An 18,164-nucleotide genomic window follows, 5' to 3' on the forward strand; every position below is an offset into this window, starting at 1 on the left:
AGGTTTACATGCTTTAATGCCCAAAAAACACATTTTCTCATGTTGTCCAGCTGTTTGAAATGCTCTGTTTTAGCTCCCGTCTCTTTAAGGCCCCTCCCCTAGTCTCCTCTGATTGGTCAGCTGGCACATGCCTGAGCCAGCACCGCATATGACGACAGAGCAAGCTGTGCTAATTAAATTTTTATGTGACAAACTAGACATAAATTATGCAAATATGTGACTCAGAGATGTAGTGTGATGTCACCATGTCAGAGAAACTCAGGCGGGACTACTGACGAGGCGTTCAGGAGCAGCGTTTTCTGTGCGGACTTTGACCTTTCTAACTTTCAAGGTCTTTTACGTGCACAAGAACATAAAACACTGACAGAAATGCAAAAAAAAGGTGCTCAGAGACGAGGTGTTTTCTCCGTTTTAATACAGAATTAGTTTCAAAAACAACAAAAACATCAAAGTTGTTCAGCTGGACGTTGTTTTCAGACTTTAACATTACGTAGAGAAGCGACTCCCTCATTCTGCCGTGATTGTTTGGAGTGTGGCGCTCACGTCTTCAGATATCACGTTATTGAATTACCTTCGTTTATTCCATGTAACATCTTTTTATTTCCCTTAAAAGTTTCATGCAGCAAACCGTGAAAGGTGAAACGTGTCCATACAAATGTAAAACAGCAGATGTGAGTAAATGGCTTTAAGTTTTTAATGCAATTACACTTAAATAACTCAAAACAAAATGACAGTAAATTAAGGCAATTCCTTTATTACGAGGACAAAAATCCAAATTGCACTTCATTAGTCACTGCATCCAAAAATAACTACGTAAACGGCATGCTTTCATTTCAAACAAATCAACTTCTCACAACTGCATCTTCAAGTCTGCTTCGTTGCATAGTTAAAAATAAAACAGCGCACTTGTAGTTTCGTAAGTGCGACAGTGTTAAGGCATCGAAGAAATCTCCCAAACTGACCCGTGTCCTCCTGAAAGACACGTCTATATTAGCTTTCTTTAATTATCATCTGAGAACTATAAAATAAATAGTAGATTATCTAATATCTGGCGTTATTTTACACATCGTACAGCACGTAGGATCGGAGGTAAAGTGGGTTTTAGCAGGTGCGACGCAAAAGCACGTGTGATGTGACATGTGGCAATAAATTAGGATAAAGTTATAGATGAAAAATAAATGGGGTGAATAAAGTCTGACTACTGTGTTTAGGCTGAAAGGTTTCGTGTTAGTCAGCGGTGACTCACTCGTTTTGTGGAGGGTTAAATCACATTTATTCCCACCTATTAAAAAGTTGAAACATCAGAAATATGTGCCACAGAGCCACACTGGGTCACATGTTCCTGCACTACGATCAACACGAGCACTGTAGTTTATTTCCAGGCCGCTCTGGTGATCACTAGAGCACCAAGTTGTGTATAAACGCAAGAGAAAATAGTCCCTAACGTACTAACACACGCCGTCTACATTTACATGCACACTAATATTACGAATACGGACGCTGATTAGTGCCACGGTGAAAAAAAGTTCTGACTTTAAAGATATAGTCTGGGTCTTCTGATGTGGGGTTGTATGAGGTACTTATCGGTAGTCAGGCACCAACAGCAGGAAGTATTTTAGCCGCCTAAAAAATAAAAATCTGTAATCGTAAGTGTAGACAAGCGTCAGACAGCCCTTTTCCTTGGGACTATTTTCCCTAAACCGTACAACGTCCGTATTCCTACGCACAAGCACAGCTCAGCAGTATATTCTGTGTACGTAACACGTAAATAAGAAGTTGAGGCGGAGCTACGAGAGCTGCTGCTGCTCCAGTTTGACAGTAACACGTGTCAGCGCCCCGTCGACACAACGTTTTGACCTAAAACAAAAAAAAGCTTAAATTAATTAGAAGTATTTGATATATTAATGTGGGTTTGTTGTTAAAGTTTGATCAGATTCTCACATAAATGAAACATAATGTAACATGTGCCTCTCAACTCCAGCTTCCCGTAGATCTAAGCTCGTCATGATAGTTACGTTTTCTATCATTTTTCATTTTTGCTGGTTTGCTGTGTGTTTTTTTGTATTTATTTTGAAAATATTTATATTTGTTCCTACAGAAGAGGATCAGGGTCACTGAAAACTTTCTGACTTTTTCTTCTTATTTTCTCCCTAAAGGGTGTTTGCATCATTTGATTAAATTATCTTTCTATTAGAGGAATAAAATGGTCTTAATTATATCATTTATCTCAATTATTTCAGTCATTATATTGTCCATGAACGTATTTATCGTGCACACACACAGTGATAATATATCAGATCCTCCTCCTGTTCTATTAATTTATTGTTATTTTAATGTGAGAAATTTTAGCTTCATCCTCTCCTGAGTGGTTTCCACCAGCTCCCTCACTGCACCGCACACGACCCGCTGGGCAGGAAGTCCTGCACGTACTCCGCCACGGCCTTGGTGAGGTAGGTCATGCTCCCGAAGCGGCCACTGGGGGCGCTGTCGTACAGCAGCCTGCACACTCCGGTGGACGGGTCCTTCTCCAGGATGTGCTCCTCTGCGCCCAGGTCCTTCTGCAGGAGGACGAAAACAAGGGAATCCTGCCTGAGCTGATCACAAATATTAACAGTGGATCTGAGAGTGCTCTGGTGTCCTGCTGACCTGATCCTTGTGGAACATGTCGTTGGCCTGGTGGACGATCTTCTCCACGTGGATGATGGAGCCGATGCTCGGGATGTCCACGTCGGCCAGCATGGTGAGCACCAGGATACACTCCACCAGGAGCTGTCGGTACTCCGGCTGAGGGACGCGGTTCAGAACCGTCTCCACGTGGACGGAGAACTTGATCTCTCCTGGTGTCATCTGGAGGCAGAGGATGACGAGAAGATGAGGAGGGAAACAGCTACAGATTTGTCTGTTATAATATATTGTCCGAGTTGTTACCTCTTTGGTGGTTGAAGAAGGAAGGACGAACCCTTCTATGGACAAACCGTGGCACTGGAAGACAAAGTTTGGGTACGTTAATGGCTTTGACACTAAAATATATGTGCAGAAAATCCACTTCCTGCCACTAGGATTGATTTTTGAGCATCCAGGTTAAAAATTAATGCATATAAGCAACATATCCTGGTGTTAGAAACCCGAAAAAAAGAAAGTGGGCCATTTAATCCTGGTGTGCAGACTCACCTTCTGCAGGATCTTCCAGACTTTCTGGTAGAAGCCCACAGGGACTCGGTTCAGAGCTCCGTCCAGACGCCTCCTGCGCAGCCACTGGCCTTGTCTGGCGTCCTTGGCGGCCGGGATGCTCTCAGGAATATCCAGAGACTCTATGGACGGCAACCTGTACCTCTGAACAGCCAGAACGACAGGAAATCATGCTTTAAAGCTGTGTTTGCGGTGGAAGAACAGCGCCCTCTGCCTGTGTTGAAGCGTAAAGCAATCTAGCACATAAAACTTGCAGAATGTTCAGAAATATCTCAAATTTTTTACCCCGGATTCAATGTTTTCTATGTCCAGAGACTGAGATCTCATGCTCTGAGAGGAAAGAAATAGAAAAAAGGCAGAGAAAAAAAGAGAAAGAAAACAAAAATAGATGCACAAAATGAAAAACAAAATGGATTCCAAACAGTGAAGGCGACAAAAACAAACCCAAAAGCCAGGGGATTTTTTTTGCTTCTTGCATCGAGAAGTTAGGAGAAAAAGCTGCGTGAATCAGAATCAAGGATGAGAAAATGATAGAAATGAGGTTAGAAAACAACAGAAACAAACAGATTAAATCGCTGCTGAGCAGGTTCATAGTGTGGCTCCAGCAAAGTTCAGCATCACGAGACAGCAAGTGAAAAAGCGCGTTGTTTAAAGGGTCGTATCGACAGGAAAGTCGTTTAAATTAGAGCCCGACTGATTTATCAGCTGGATATTATCCAATCGCAGATATATCGGTATCGGCGTACATGTTGTCGGCGGATATGAAGACAAAAAATTTGTTTTTACTGGCTGATACCTAGTATGCATTAAACTGCACCAAATATCTCTGTTTCCAGCATCTAAGTGTTAAATAAACTGGACATATTTCAGTTTTAGACTGTTGGTTTGACAAAAAAAAATAGCATTTGTGTGTTTAATTGCATTATATTGATGAAGTTGTCAGCCGATATTAAACTTCTTGTTTTTAAAGAACAGAGTGCAGCAAACGATGCTGGGGGTGATTTATAATTATAACATTTTTGAGTGAAGTTTACTGTTTTAGCTCGTGGATGTAAAATTTCCTGCCTCCATTACATATTTTTGATAACCATCTTTGTGATATCGATATCGAAAGGTTTTACTCCTGAATATCAGCATCAGCATCTGTCAGGCTCTAGTTTAAATAATTTATCAAGCAGAAAAGCCAAATATTCTCTGGTTCCAGCTTCTAAAATGTAAAATAATCACAAAAATAAACTGGATACATTTAGATTTGGGGCCGTTGGTTTGACAAAAATAGCATTTGTGACTATTTTCTGGCTTTATATTGACCAAAAGATTATTAATCCAGAGAATAACCTTCACAATGATACTGAAAACAACCCTGAGTTGTAGCTTTACTCACAACACAGAATCATTAATGACAGATATTTGCCCTGACGGACTGAGAATTAGCTGGTTAGTCGCTGATGTTAGCTGCTCCGTGACTTTTAGTTGATGTTCGTGTTAATTGTTTTCGGATGAATTAACACCCAGAAGAGCTCGTTAAACGTGGTTTTTTTTGTCACCTTGCGACGGAAGGACAGTGACTGGTCGAGCTGAAACAGAGACAGAGAAATCCACTTTGCATCACAGACTCAGAGATGAAGGACGCTGCCTCTGTTTCTCCTCAGAGGACGATTTAACACTGAATAAATGAAATTAATAAATGAAGCCTACGAACACTGGAAGCGATCGCTGCATATCGAACTGTTATTTCAGGGTTATCATCAAATTCACCGTTTTGAATCAGCTAAAGTAAACAAAGTCGAATCACTGACATCATCATCATCTTCGTTGGGTTCCCTCTGCACCTACATAAATTAAACCTCAATTATTACTTCATTTTAACTCACCAACAGCTGATTAATCACAATCAAAACCCAGAAATTTCCATCTTCAAATGCTAAAAGCTAAAAAGAAACCAAAGCCAATAATAACATCCTCAACTCCTGGTGAATCAACAACACCATCATCATCATCACCTCTGCAGCCGGGTCTGTCAAAGACAACCTGGGTTCCTGGATCGAAACAAAAAAAAGGAAGATTAAGGATCTTTTTCTTTCTTTCATCTGTTCTTCAGTAATAAACAAGAAGAGGAACAGTTCAGGTCAGACAGAACGGACCCAGGGCTTCTGTACTTCACAGTAAACAGAGAGGAAGAAGAAGCAGATTTCAGGCTGCGATAGTTAAAAAGCCTTCGAGTGAGCTTCACCTTAGACGGATCCGTCAACGACAACCTGTGCTCCGCCTGCAACACAACAAACAAGTTGTAAATAAATCACAGTCAACAAAGCTGCTCTGGTGATTTATTTAAAACTGAGGATCGTTCACGTCGGCCTCAACAATCCATTCATTTGGAAAAATCTCCGCAATTATCCGTCAACGTGACTCTTCCTTTTAATTTCCCCACAATTATGGAGGTGAATTAACACCTGATCTGATTCGTCGGCGCTCGTTTATCAATCGTCACCTTACTGGGATCCGTCAGAGACAACCTGTGCTCCAGCTGCAAGGAGACAGAAGTCGGTTTTGCCATGAAAAGCACAATATTTTCAAAATAAGAGCCTCTCTTCTCCATCAGAATGACACACTGGCTTCTTTCGCTTCTTTCTTTTAATCGGGATCTTCTTTTGTTTTTTGCTGAAATGCCAAGAAAGTCTTAAAAAGACACGATAACATTTAGTAAAACGTGTGTCTGAATCCTACCATCTTCATGTCGCTCTTCAGTTTGCTGATGCCGGCCCTCTCGCTCTTGGTGGCGCCCACGTTGCCCAGGTGATGGATGGAGATGGCGGGACTGACGCCGGCGTCCAGCTCTCTGACTGTGGAGGGAGAAGAGAAGAATCTGATTGGCTGTGTGTGTGCGACCCAGGATCTGATCGGTGGCTATGATGGAGGGGTTCGGATCGGCCGACTGACCGCTGCGCTGCACTCCGAACTCTTTGCCGCTGAGGATGTGGTGGAGGAGGTTCTTCAGTTCTGATGGGCTCAGGCTCATCAGACTCTCTGTGGCCTCCTCTCCTACACACACACACACACACACACACACAGTCATTACATCACTTTTTAGTCAACACAACACTAAACCCACCACTTTGTCACCTTCCTCCTGTCTTACCTGAGCAGTTGAGCGACTGAGCCAGTTCGGTGGCCATCACCTGGATGATGAGACCGATGCGGAGCCTGAACATCTCACTGAACAGGCTGGGCTGAGTCCGGATGCTCATAGCCAGGTAGACCATGAGCTCCTGGTAGGAGGGGGACGGATTAAAGTAAGACGCCATGAGGACAAACTCTCAGGTGACTGCAGCGGGTCACCTGACTCACCTGAGTGAGGATGGCCACGCTGATGTTGTTGTCGCTGGCCTCGTCGATGAGGAAGGCCAGCTGGTCTGGAGGGATGGGAGCCTTGATGGTTTTCTCTCTCGGCTCAGGAGGAAGACCCACGGTCAGGTGCTTCTGGTGCGCCAGCAAATCAGAGCAAGCCTGCAGACGGATCGCAACCAATCAGAGAATGAGTGCTGGAAAACATGAGGTGTGTACGGAAAATCTGTTCTCTAAGTCCGATGTTAATGTTTTCTCTCCTGTGTTTATGACTGGAGAACAGGAGAGAGTCACATTATAACGTCGTAAAAAATCTCATATATTCTGAGATTATCAAACGTTTACGAGAAAAAAATTAAAAATGTACGAGAAAATGATCCAAAGATACGAGCCAAATGTGTAGATGACTAACGAAGAAGATTGGCAGAAGGAAAATCCATTCAGTGAATGTCACCCTGTTTTATTTATAACTGCGCCGTGGTCACATGTGTGTGTGTGTGTGTGTGTGTGTCGTACCGAGTCGAGCTCCTCCACCTTCTTCTTCAGCATGCCGGAGATCATCCTGATGAGGCCCCAGTGTTTGAGTTCGCCTGCCTTCTCGTAAAGGTCGGTCAGCAGAGACCTGACCGTCGAGCCTTTACCGTGCAGGTTGGTGTCCCACTCCATTCCCCTGAATGAAAACAAGGGCAGAGACATTGTGTTTTCTTGGCCGATACTGCGCATATTTAAAACATGTTTGCCTGTGTGATGTCACAGTCGCAGTACAGCGTGTGTCTCACTTGTCTTTGAAGAGGATGTGGAGTATATCAGCCTGGTCCTGGAGACTCGGCGTGTCTTTTAGCAGCTGGGCCAGAGCGCTGTAGTCGATGTCTCCGCTGGCGTCTCTCGGGATGCCGCTCTCTGATGTGACCAACACATGTGGAGCCTGGAGGAAGGAGGTGGAAAATTAAAGTCTGACGCCGGACGAGATGAGAAACTACATGAAGACGTGAAAACGGACCTGAGAGCTTTGCTGAGCAGACGCTTCTGGGAGGTTCAGGTTGAGGGGAGCCTGAGGGGAGCGGAACAGCTTGTTCGACAGGTACATGTTGACATCTGGACAAAAACAAACCGGTGTCAGCATCTTCAGAAGGCAGCTAAAACGTTGGAGCTACAGATCCACTCACTGTGAACGTCCAGGCCCTGGGCCTTGTTCTTCAGGGCCACCATCTCCTTGGTTTTTGTGGCCAGGGCCTTGAACCTCCCCAGGCCTCCTTTGACCGGCTTCTTGGCCTTCTTGGGGGCAGAGAGAGCCAACAGGTGGTCCAGGTACTGAGCGAGGTCGTCAGCCTCTGGAGAGGACGGAGGTGGAGAAAAAGAGAGAAATGATGAGTCACGAAGAGCTGAGAAGAAAAAGGGTTATCAAGTGTGAAATAACAATAGATTCAACTCACCTTTATTTAGTGTTCAGAGAATCCTAACATTTAAAATGCACCATCTACATCTATCAAACAAATCTACAAATAACTCTAGACTAGGCAGTTTTAGCAGGTTTGTTCACCCAAAACACATTTTTACATCTATCCAGGTTCAAATTTTAAGAGTTTAACTCCGCAGATTTTAAAATGTAATGTTTTTAAACATGGGCTTTACTTTACTAAAGACATGCTGCTGTTAAGTTTCTTTAAATGTTGATTTGCAGTGCCCGGAGCAGCACAGTTCTGTTCACCATCAGTGTTTTAGAGCGGATATTAAAACAAAACAAACATTAGAAAGAATAACCTGCATGGAATAAGTACACACAAGAGTGCCTGTGTATGAGATTGTAGGTGAACTGGCCCTTTAAACTCTAAAGACTACGACATGCTTCATGCATCCACGAGCAAAATGCCTCTACAACGTGACATAAAGCTCATCTGCAGGCAGCAACATTCACCAACAGACCAGCCGTTTAAAACACGTATATCATATTAATCCAGACGTGCACTGAATGCAACAGAAACCGTTAAAACATGCAGAACTGTGAATGCTTTAATTCCTAAGGAGAGCGGACTGACATCATCATCCGACAGCAATCATTTACAACAGTAGGCTATAACAAAGGCCAGATGTTGCAGCTGTGCTTCGCCTCCTATTTAACTTCAAAATGAAGGCACCATCTCATTTTGTTGTCGCCTCATGTCTTCTCCTTGCCTCCTCCACCCTCACCGCAGGTGGGAGGAACTAAGGCGCAAGAAGAAGAGGAGGCAAGGAAACAAATCGAGGATGTCCCAACAGAGAAATGAGGAGAGGGCTTCCAGCTGCGTAGACAAATGAGTTTGACGCCATTTTGTTTTTGTTGTTGTTGCAGACAAACTTGGAGGTGTAAGATTCAAAAGAATCAGCTCATATGAAACCAGTTCTCAGCGGTTCTGGCTCTTGATCCCCGTCCCGTACTCAGCACAAACCCTGACATTTGTAAATGTGAGCTCATTTGCTTTTAAACGAATTACGTTTTTAATGCAACACAAGCGAAGCGCTGTTACCTGAACAGCTGCTGACATTCAACTACCGGCCGCTAACAGATCAGCAGAGAAGATGGGGGACGGGAGACAGATGAGTGATCGTGTGACGGCAGGAGAAAGCAGGAGTGTGATGATTAATGAGAATCCGACACAGGCTCATTAGTCACATTTCATGTTTCTTATCACAGGTTGTAAATATTAAAAGAATTATTAATATGTTGAATTTCAGAATAGAGTCACTCAATGACAGAAGTAGAATCAGGCATGCGTGTCACATTCATGTGTTTTGAGTGTCACAGATGGTTAATCGTGATACTGACAGCACATACAGGCAGAGTACAACTACTGTGACTGTATGTGCGTCTGTGTACTTCTACTAGGAATGATCAAACCGACGATGGAAAACAAACGAGCAGCAGTACTTTAATCTGTTTGTCCATCCCAGGTGTCACCATTCCTCCCCATCCATCCATCGGTCTGTCGTTTTCTTACCATCATCACAGCGTAACTCATGCACGTATCCATCGCCGCTACGCTCATCATCACCATCATCATCATACTCTTCCTCGTGACGGCTCATGCTGACAGAACCCTTACCGTCCAGGAAGCTCAGGTGAGCGAAACAGGAAGTGGTCATGAACTCCGACAGCTTCCCCGTCTGGATCCTGGAGAGAAGGAGGAGGAAATTAAACACTGGAGTTTATCAGTTTTGTACTTGTGGTTTTCTTGCACAGGAGATTTTTTTCTCAGAATTCTGACTTTTTCAGTGTTTTATGTGAAAAAAAAACATTTTTGAGTCGATCAGGTACATTTCATGTCTATAAAAACTCCTTATCATCATGCATCCCTGTACAATTCACCTTGATCCTCCAAAATATCCATCCTGCAGCTTCTTCAGTGTAGCCAAGACTGCAGGGTCCAGGTTTGTGCGGTCTTCAGCTGAAATAACACACACAAGGTTTTCATACATCTTCAGCTTTCCAATATATTTTAAGGTGTTATGTTGCGATAACTTAGAGATGCAACAATTACAGATTTTGATGCTGTGTGTGTGTGTGTGTGGACTTACTCAACATAGATTGTGAAATGGGAAAAGTGACGGTGGGTCGTCCGGTCATCCTCCACCTGGACGCGAGGTAGGCGATTTCTGTCCTCAACATCTCCACGATCATCTTGTTGTCCAACGCCAAGTAGAACTGCTGGTGGTCGATGAACTGGAGAAACAGAGGGATGATGGGAAAGTTTAAATCACATGTAACTATGTTTAGAAATCTGCCTCGTTTTCATGAATCATATCTCAGAACGTTTTCCTTATTAACCTGAGGTGTGAATGAGAACATGGTGTTTCTGATGATGTAGAACTTGGAGGTTCCCAGAACTCCTATCCTCCTGCAGGGCCGTCCCGTCAGACCCAGCCTCGGGTTACGACCTGCAACAGAGCGTGAGATTAAGTCTTTAACATCAGGAAGTCTTCAAATTCAAAATGACAATACGCTGTCCCTTCAACAGATAGGTTAAGTGTAAATGTCATCAGTGTAAGACAGAGATATAAGAAAATGTCCTCCGACGTCGTACCGAGTCTGGCGTAGATGTGGCTCAGGACTCTGGACGGCTGCACGTGGATGGGATGGATGTCGGCAACAGTCTCCACATCGATCCCGTTCTGCACCAGCAGCTCTTTGATCTCCTCAGTCTCTGCCAGAATCGACACTACAAGAGGAAAAAAAAAGGCATAAGACTCATCCAGGACTGAATCAACGTGTGGATACTTCCTCAAACGTCCCATGAACTCACCCTGTACGACCACGTCGGGCTTGGGGATGGTGGAGAAACGTCGGTTCAGAGGGTCGATCTCCCCGGGAGCGAGAAATCCCTTAAAAATGAGAGCTTAAAAGGTCAGAGCCCCTAAATCTGCAAATGTTTTAGTGTTAGCAAGTGAAATGACAGCTCACATCGGTCAGGAGGTTTCCCAGGATGTACAGAGACTGTCCCCATTTCAGAGGACATTTACCCATCGGGATCCTCTCCACAGAGTGAGGGTTCACATACTCCTCCTCCACCTGTTCGGAGACACAAACAAACAAACAAAAGACACAATCAGACAAAGTTAAAGACAAAATGTAAAAATGCTGCATAAATCATTGCAAAATAAACAACATGAGCACATTTAAAAGATAAAGATCTAAAAACATTCACAAAGTCCTTACCTTGTCTGCAGGGACGCTGTAGAGCTCCGGCACCAGTCGTAACCCGTCTTTCTGTTTGATCAGGATGCCCTCCAGAGCCTCCTGGTACTCCGTCACCTGGACGAATCAGCAGAGGTCGTATCTTAACATTCACCTCGAGGATATAAGCAAGAGATAACAATGCTTGGAAACACACACACTGATGTTAATGACCTGTTCGGGGCTGTTGATAAAAATGCCGTCCAGGATGAGGTAGGTCCAGAAGAGCGGCCACTCACACTCGATGTTTTCAAACAGCTTCAGCTCTGCAGACTCGTAGTACAGACGGTTTGGATCCTGGAGGAACAAAGAAGAGGAGGCATATTTTTATCCGCTTCTTATCCGAACAAAGTGAGATAAATGTTTTATCTGACAGAAGCTGGCTGTTTACCTCTTTTGGTGTTTTGTGTCCGTCTCTGAGGAACCTGCAGCAGCCGTATCGACCCTGAATGAACACAGAGAGGAAGTCAGCAAGGACAATTTCATCCTGACGCTTTATAGACTTTTCCTTTTGTCACCGCACTTCTCTGCACCTGCAGTTTAGAGATGATCTCCTCCTTGGTCATGTTGACGATGCTGATGTCCTCAACAGCGAAGGCGGGATACGAGATGATAGCCAGGACGCCGGCGTCCACCTCTTTAGACATGGACGCTCGGGGTAACATGGACGTCAGGATGGACTGATCGGGGAGGAAGAAGAAGACGGAGGAGGAAAAGTGGGGGATAAATTTGACATTAAACAATACTGTGAATGTTTAGATCACATATAATTGTGTTTGTGTACCTGGCAGTGCTGTATGTCATCAGCCAGGGCGTGGACCACAGATCCTGGTCCGCCTTTCGCCCCGAACAGGTTGAGTTCGTCCAAAGCCTCCAGAGCTGCCTGGAGGACAAACAGCAGCCATGTGACCCTTTGAAATCCCCTCAGAAGACCATATATTTTGACACAAATTGTGGGGACGACTATTGATACTTTCACAAAATAATCCGGAGTAAACACTGATGGCTGTAGAAAAATGACAACATCATCGGCGTATAGATTGAACAGGAAGAGGCATCATTTTCCCCGGTCTCCATATCAGGTAACAACAGGTGGAAAAACTGGAATAACTGAAGAACTCTACACTGCAAAAGAGAAATAACCCGGCTGATGGAGGAGGCAAAGACGATCGAAACCGAGGTAAAACGAGAGTGAACGGACAGGTGTCGTGTCAAAGTCTGCTCCCGATATCCAAAATCTAAGACGATACATCGTCTGACATCGTGATAAATTCCTCAGCCTTAATTTTAATTACAAAGATGTTGTGGAGGTTTAATTTGCTGTGGTCGGATTGACCCAGACGATGACGATAACAGGAGGATTGAATGGTAAAATGTATCAGCATGGCATAAAGTCTGATGTGATATTGTACAATGCCATATCAAATGAAATGTATTGTGGTATTAGACCGTAGCAGTACAATAAAATGCACGTTACAATCAATTCTCTCTGCTGTTTTGCTTCTATTAATACTAAAAACTGCACGTAGTTTACAGAGGGAACGTCCTGCAGTGGTGCCTGTTTCCAGAGTCTTAAATTAAACTGTGTGTGTGTGTGTGTCTGTGTGTGGGTGTGTGTGTGTGCACACTGGGTACTGCGAGTACTGTGTTATTTCTGAGTGAGTCGCCATTCTTGGAAGACCAAAGAGAACCCGATACCTCCTGTCCAACACCAGCCAAGGACAGCAGTGGGTTGGGCATGGAGGGCGAGGAGCCAGTTATTTCGAAACTATCAGTGTTTTCTTTTACTTGAAGCGTTAAATGGATTAATACGAGACTTCTTCACATTATAAAATGATCTTAAATATCAATAACATGACGAACATGCTCTCAATTAGCTAAATAAAAGAGTCTGCTGCTATTAAACCGAGAAGTTTCCTGACAGCAGCGTTAATTTTATCTACACGGACACCAAGAAGAGCTAGAACTACTTTGTGCACTTTCAGCACCAAAACAAACTCCTTCCACCCGATCCCCAGTTAGTCTGGAGTGTCCGGGTCGTCTAAAGGTCGGCGTAAAGGCCGTCGCAGCGACTAGACACCTTCCACCCTGCCAGAGATTTTTTTACTGGAGCACCTGTTCTGTCTCTGCTCTCGCTCAGCACTCAGAAGCTGTTTTCTCCTCCGTCTACCTGCTCGCTCCAATATCACACTCAGGATCAGGAAATACAAAAGAACAGTGTGTTTTGTGGGTGTGTGCGTTTGCGTGTATGAACCTTGGCCATGCCTATCGAGCTGGCGTTAATCTCAGTGATGCCCTGGTTGGTTTTGTCTCCTCTTTCCCACATCCCGTAATCCTGAAAGGAACCAGAGCAGAATTAGAAGACGACGACAGCGTCGACGTGCCAGAAAATCCAAAAAATGGACCACCGATTTTTAAAATGCAGCCAGGGATTTAAAGTTAAATCACCAGCAGCTCAGTTTACATGTCAATGAATGAGCACTTACAGCCACTTTGTAAGCCGCCTCGATGTAGAACAGGAGATTCTGAACGACGTCCACTTCATCTTGGGTGTAGACGATGTGGAGACCTGCCGCAAACACACAAACACAGGGACGGACCCTTCAAGTAGCTAAAATGTGGTCAAACAACCGATGTAAGTGGAATAAATGACATAAAACAAACTCAATAACTTGTTCTCTGCTTATCAAAATAGGAAACTGATGACATTAGATCAAATTCAGATCTATAAACTCTGTTATATAATATAAGTTTTTCTTTAAATGACTCTTTGTTTACCAGACGCCGTCATCTGGGCGAGGAAGAGCAGGAAGAGTGAGGTGGCGTCGACCTGTAGGTGACCCCACTGGTCGTCCCCGACAACAGGAGCACAGGTCCTGGTGTTGTACTTGGCGTGGAGCGAGTCGGAGGTACTTCTGCTGTATTTAAACTTCTCCACCTTATCCAGCTGGAGGGGGACAACAGGACAATATATATGGTGAGATTGTGTCTGTATCGTTTATTGTCAGTGTCAGTGTTGTTTATAGGATTTTTGATACCTTGATTTTTCACTAAATTAGCCAAAAACAGACTTTTGCATGCAGCTATTTTACCTACAGATCTATGCATCTATTCCCGTCAGTTCTGCAGAGCATTTTAGTGTCTTTTAGCTTGTTGTTTTTGATTTTCAGCTAAATTTCTTGTGTTTTTTTGCTGGTAAACCCAAATTAATCTGCCCAAAATAAATAGAGTATGAAGAGAAACGGTGCAAATGTGTCCGTTGGAGACCCAAACATATTTGGAGACGACATACCTGCCTCATTATACCCTGGAGGATGCCTCTCATTAGCTTCACCACACTCTAATGACAGAGAGACAGAGATGGTTTAAAGGTTAAACATTTTCAACGCGCCGCTCCAGAGAAACATGAGATCCTTCAGCACCAGCAGACAGTGAAAGCAGCCCCACACCGACCTGCTCCAGCTCGTAGGCCTTGGCCTTGTCTTCGTCCCTGTCGGCGTTCTTCCTGTAGGCCAGGCTGAGGGCCCACACAGACACCACGCTGTAAACATTGTCTCTGACCCAGGAGTGAGGCTGATCCGGGACGCCTGGCAGAAGACCCGTTACTGGATCCTGTCAGACACAGAGAGGGGTCAAAGGTCAGAGGTCAGCGGTTAAACACAAACTAATGAGAGGCTTTGCACAGTGTATGGCCTCAACATTATAGCAGCCGGGGAGTTTATGTTTATTATGTTTATTTATTTTTAAAAACAGGTTTTAATCAATAAACTCAAGGCAGTCAAAGCGGGTGACAAGAGCACCAAGTGGCATTTAAGTAAGAGCTGCAAAGATCAGCAAAAGAAATTAGTTGCCAATTATTTAAGCGTTTCAGTTCATTTTCAGGCAAAAGTGTGAAAAATGTGCTGGATCCAGCTTCTCAGTTGTGAGGATTTGCTGCTTCTCTTTGTCATTTATGACGGTAAATAAAGAGTCTTTGGGTTTTAGACTGTTAGTCGGACAAAAGAAGCAGTTTCATGACTTCACTTTTGGCTGTTGGACTCAAAATCAATGCCAACATGTCTTCTTGCACCAGCTGAATAAGACAAACCTCTCTTTATTGGACTTTAGTCCTTTTTTAACAACATTTGTTTGTATTTTTGTGAATATTTTTAATGAAAACTTGTCTTTTTTTTCAATAGCTTCCGGGTCAACCTGCTCCTTTAACTGAGACAACTCTTTCAACACTGATCTCGGTTTCATCACTAACAGACAGAAGTGTCACACTAAGTGGTTTCTGGGTAAGTTGCACAAATACACCAGCGTGAAAGCTGACATGTCATATCATGTACAAGCTGCAGCATTTACTTCTTCTCAGAAAAGTGAGTATAAGAGCCGCATGTGTTGAGTTATCGTACAGACAGTTAAAGGCTGCAGATCTCTGACTAAGTCACGTGACCTCCCCGAGTGACAGATTTACTATCAATACTTCATCAGCTGAACGATCGTGGACTCCTGGCTCTGCGGCTGCAGCGAGGCTGTGCTCTCACTGTCACACTCATTAGTGCAGTGATCCATCTGAGCAGCGAGCTGTGTACAACTGCGGGCCGGCTGCCATTTGGGACCGATTCAACGGTGACTTCACACCGAGTGTGTTCACTCCATGGTCCATCTTCAGCCTCCTTACAGCTCACTACAAAAGGCCAGATGACTCAAACCTCAGGAATCCTCCTCTTGTGTGTCTCTATCAAGTTTACAACAATGATTAAGATCAGGGTTATGTTTAGATGAAGTTTAGCCTCAGTTTTGGGGTCAGACATGTAGGTATTCTGGTTTATGTAGCCTGCTGGAAACTAACTAAGTGTATTTACAAAAAGAGATGTTCCAATACCAGTTTTTCCTTCCCAATACCAACGCCTGAACTTTGAGTTTCTGATGGTGTATATGGGATACATGTGATGTAATACAAATTGTTTCCTCAGCTTGTCTCTGGAGCTGTGTAGCTTGATGACCCCAGCTCGCAGGGCCGGTCGGGTTTAAGTGAACTGAAGGACCTGTAAGCACGGTCGACTGCAATGACGCCCACTTGGTCTCCAGGTACAGCAGAGAAAAAGCGTGACTGGCTGCTGGACCTCTGCAGCTTCTTTGAGGTCTGTGACTCCAAGTCCATCAGCAGTCACGTTACCCTCGGACTCGTCACATTTCTTTTCCATCACAGTAGATATTTTCTCAGCGAGGGCCTCAGCATCAACAGGTGTCCGGTGCTAGCTAGCGTGGCCTTTTTTCGCTTCTTGCTCTTCTTGCTTGTCGAGGATTTAGCTGCTTCGATATTGGGCATATTGTCACAGTGTTGTTAAGCACACTCTTGTACAAAATTACGTAAATGATCAGATATTGCTCAGTAGCAGCGGGAGCTCAACGGCGTCACGTGACCCCGTTAGCATGTAAATATATCTCTGTAATAAAATACGAAGACTTCATCACATAAAAACTGTTATTTGTTCAGATTATGTTGATACTTTTAGTTATTTTTTTGAATGCTGTCAACTAAGACTCTCACATATTGCACCTTTAATCATAATCACATGATATAATGTACCTCGCTTCATTACGAGTACTTCAACTTTTGGTCTACTTTACGCTCATACTTTTCTACGTTAACTGAAGTATTAAGTTTAAATTACAAGTTAAAGTGTCCAAAAGTATGTGGACGTTTAGTGGGACTGTCCCTGTTAGCTTGAGGAAGGTCTGTTATTATAAAGTATATAAAGAAATGATGCTTTCTGATCTCAACCACCTCCAACACCTGTGGGATCAGCAGGTCCAGAAAGGTGGAGGCTGCAGATTAACCTTGTTTTAACATGACAGCAACACTCCTGTACAGTGTGTTTGTAATATTCAGGTGCAAATGAGATCTTCAGAGGCACAAACACGACTTTAAAACATCACCATCAATAAAAACAAGCACACACTGGAGTAATGAGTGTGTAATGTGTGTAATGTGTGTGTGGTGTGTGCTGGTGCCTTGCGTAATATTAATTTCCTAGTGGAGGCTAACAGTACAGTACCTGCCTGCAGGTATAAAGCAGCGACTGTTACACTGAAAATACTGACTTTAATTCAACTTTAAGTGTAAGTAAGTACATGATTAAACACTCACTTGGTGTTTCAGGATAGTTTGCTGCACCATCCGGGCATAGTTGTCCAGTTTCACCCCGGAGTTGCTCCTGCTTCTCATGGTGACAGTCAACGGTTCACTTTCAAGTCAAAGAGGCTTCAAGTATTCAAACGACTCAAACGAGCTAAATCCTCGACGGTTCAGTCATTTCCTCGGCGCTTCTCGGAGGTCTAGCGAGCCGAAACGGGGCGAGAAGAAGCGAGCTGGAGCCCGGCTGTCATAAAAAGTGCTCTGCGGCGGCGGAACCACGGCTCCGGTCCGGCAGGAGGTGAAACCTGAAGCCGCGGTAAGCTGGGGACAGGAAGCAGAGGCGGCGCCGGATGTTATGAGGGGGCGCCTTCAAAATAAAGGCGTGCCGAGACAGGAACTTCAACTCGGTGTCCTAAAAATGTAGCAGTTTATGTGCCAGCAAAAATTAAGAAATGCACACATTTATAATGCAGATTGTTAAACTACTTGTTCATGAAAGAGTTTAGAAGTTTTTATAGAATTACAAATTATATAATCAGGGGTAGGTTGAGCCTGTATGTACATTTACTTCAGTACAATTGTGAGGAACTTGTATTTTACATGAGTATTTCCATTTTCTGCTAATTTATACTTCCACTCTACTATAGTATATAGTATACTATAGTCAAATATAGTACTTTTTACTCCACTACATATTAGATAACCTTAAATACTAGTTAATTTGTGCCAGAGCCAAAACAGCACATTTTTAAATCAATTTATTTTATTGGCAATACTATTGTAAAGTAACACTGATTC

The 18,164-nt window shown here is 43.7% G+C and overlaps 1 protein-coding gene across 4 annotated transcripts; it reads right to left on the minus strand.

The window, feature by feature from the left end:
- Nucleotides 1-676: 676 nt before the first annotated feature.
- Nucleotides 677-17,700, minus strand: phka1a (phosphorylase kinase, alpha 1a (muscle)). Of its 4 annotated transcripts, none has more exons than XM_084344955.1 (34): nucleotides 17,379-17,700; nucleotides 14,696-14,854; nucleotides 14,535-14,582; nucleotides 14,021-14,189; nucleotides 13,729-13,811; nucleotides 13,497-13,577; nucleotides 12,027-12,125; nucleotides 11,776-11,922; nucleotides 11,634-11,687; nucleotides 11,417-11,539; nucleotides 11,225-11,320; nucleotides 10,970-11,077; nucleotides 10,812-10,890; nucleotides 10,593-10,727; nucleotides 10,337-10,446; nucleotides 10,087-10,231; nucleotides 9,878-9,956; nucleotides 9,510-9,682; nucleotides 7,701-7,865; nucleotides 7,535-7,629; nucleotides 7,314-7,459; nucleotides 7,051-7,204; nucleotides 6,538-6,696; nucleotides 6,329-6,458; nucleotides 6,130-6,231; nucleotides 5,917-6,032; nucleotides 5,423-5,458; nucleotides 5,193-5,228; nucleotides 4,737-4,766; nucleotides 3,475-3,519; nucleotides 3,172-3,333; nucleotides 2,929-2,982; nucleotides 2,647-2,847; nucleotides 677-2,558 (listed from the first exon to the last, which is right to left on the minus strand). In XM_084344955.1, the coding sequence occupies exons 1-34, from the start codon at nucleotides 17,454-17,456 to the stop codon at nucleotides 2,385-2,387; spliced, it is 3,771 nt and encodes a 1,256-aa protein (XP_084201081.1). In that variant the 5' UTR covers nucleotides 17,457-17,700; the 3' UTR covers nucleotides 677-2,384. The 4 variants fall into 4 exon arrangements, with proteins under 4 accessions (XP_084201081.1, XP_084201083.1, XP_084201082.1 ...); XM_084344957.1 differs by having other exon boundaries at nucleotides 9,615-9,682; nucleotides 17,379-17,699; XM_084344956.1 differs by lacking the exons at nucleotides 4,737-4,766; nucleotides 5,193-5,228; nucleotides 5,423-5,458 and having other exon boundaries at nucleotides 17,379-17,699.
- Between the last annotated feature and the right edge of the window lie 464 nt (nucleotides 17,701-18,164).

This window comes from Pagrus pagrus (genome assembly GCF_965226575.1).
Source record: "Pagrus pagrus genome assembly, chromosome: 22".
Lineage (NCBI taxonomy): Eukaryota > Metazoa > Chordata > Actinopteri > Spariformes > Sparidae > Pagrus > Pagrus pagrus.

Excerpts from the sequence above, each read along its gene's own strand:
- phka1a (XM_084344955.1), bottom strand. The coding sequence starts at position 17,456 with ATGAGAAGCAGGAGCAACTCCGGGGTGAAACTGGACAACTATGCCCGG. Across the intron at positions 13,812-14,020 it reads CGCCCAGATGACGGCGTCTG|GTCTCCACATCGTCTACACC; the intron begins GTAAACAAAGAG and ends TGTTTGCGGCAG. Across the intron at positions 5,229-5,422 it reads CGTTGACGGATCCGTCTAAG|GAACCCAGGTTGTCTTTGAC; the intron begins GTGAAGCTCACT and ends GTTTCGATCCAG.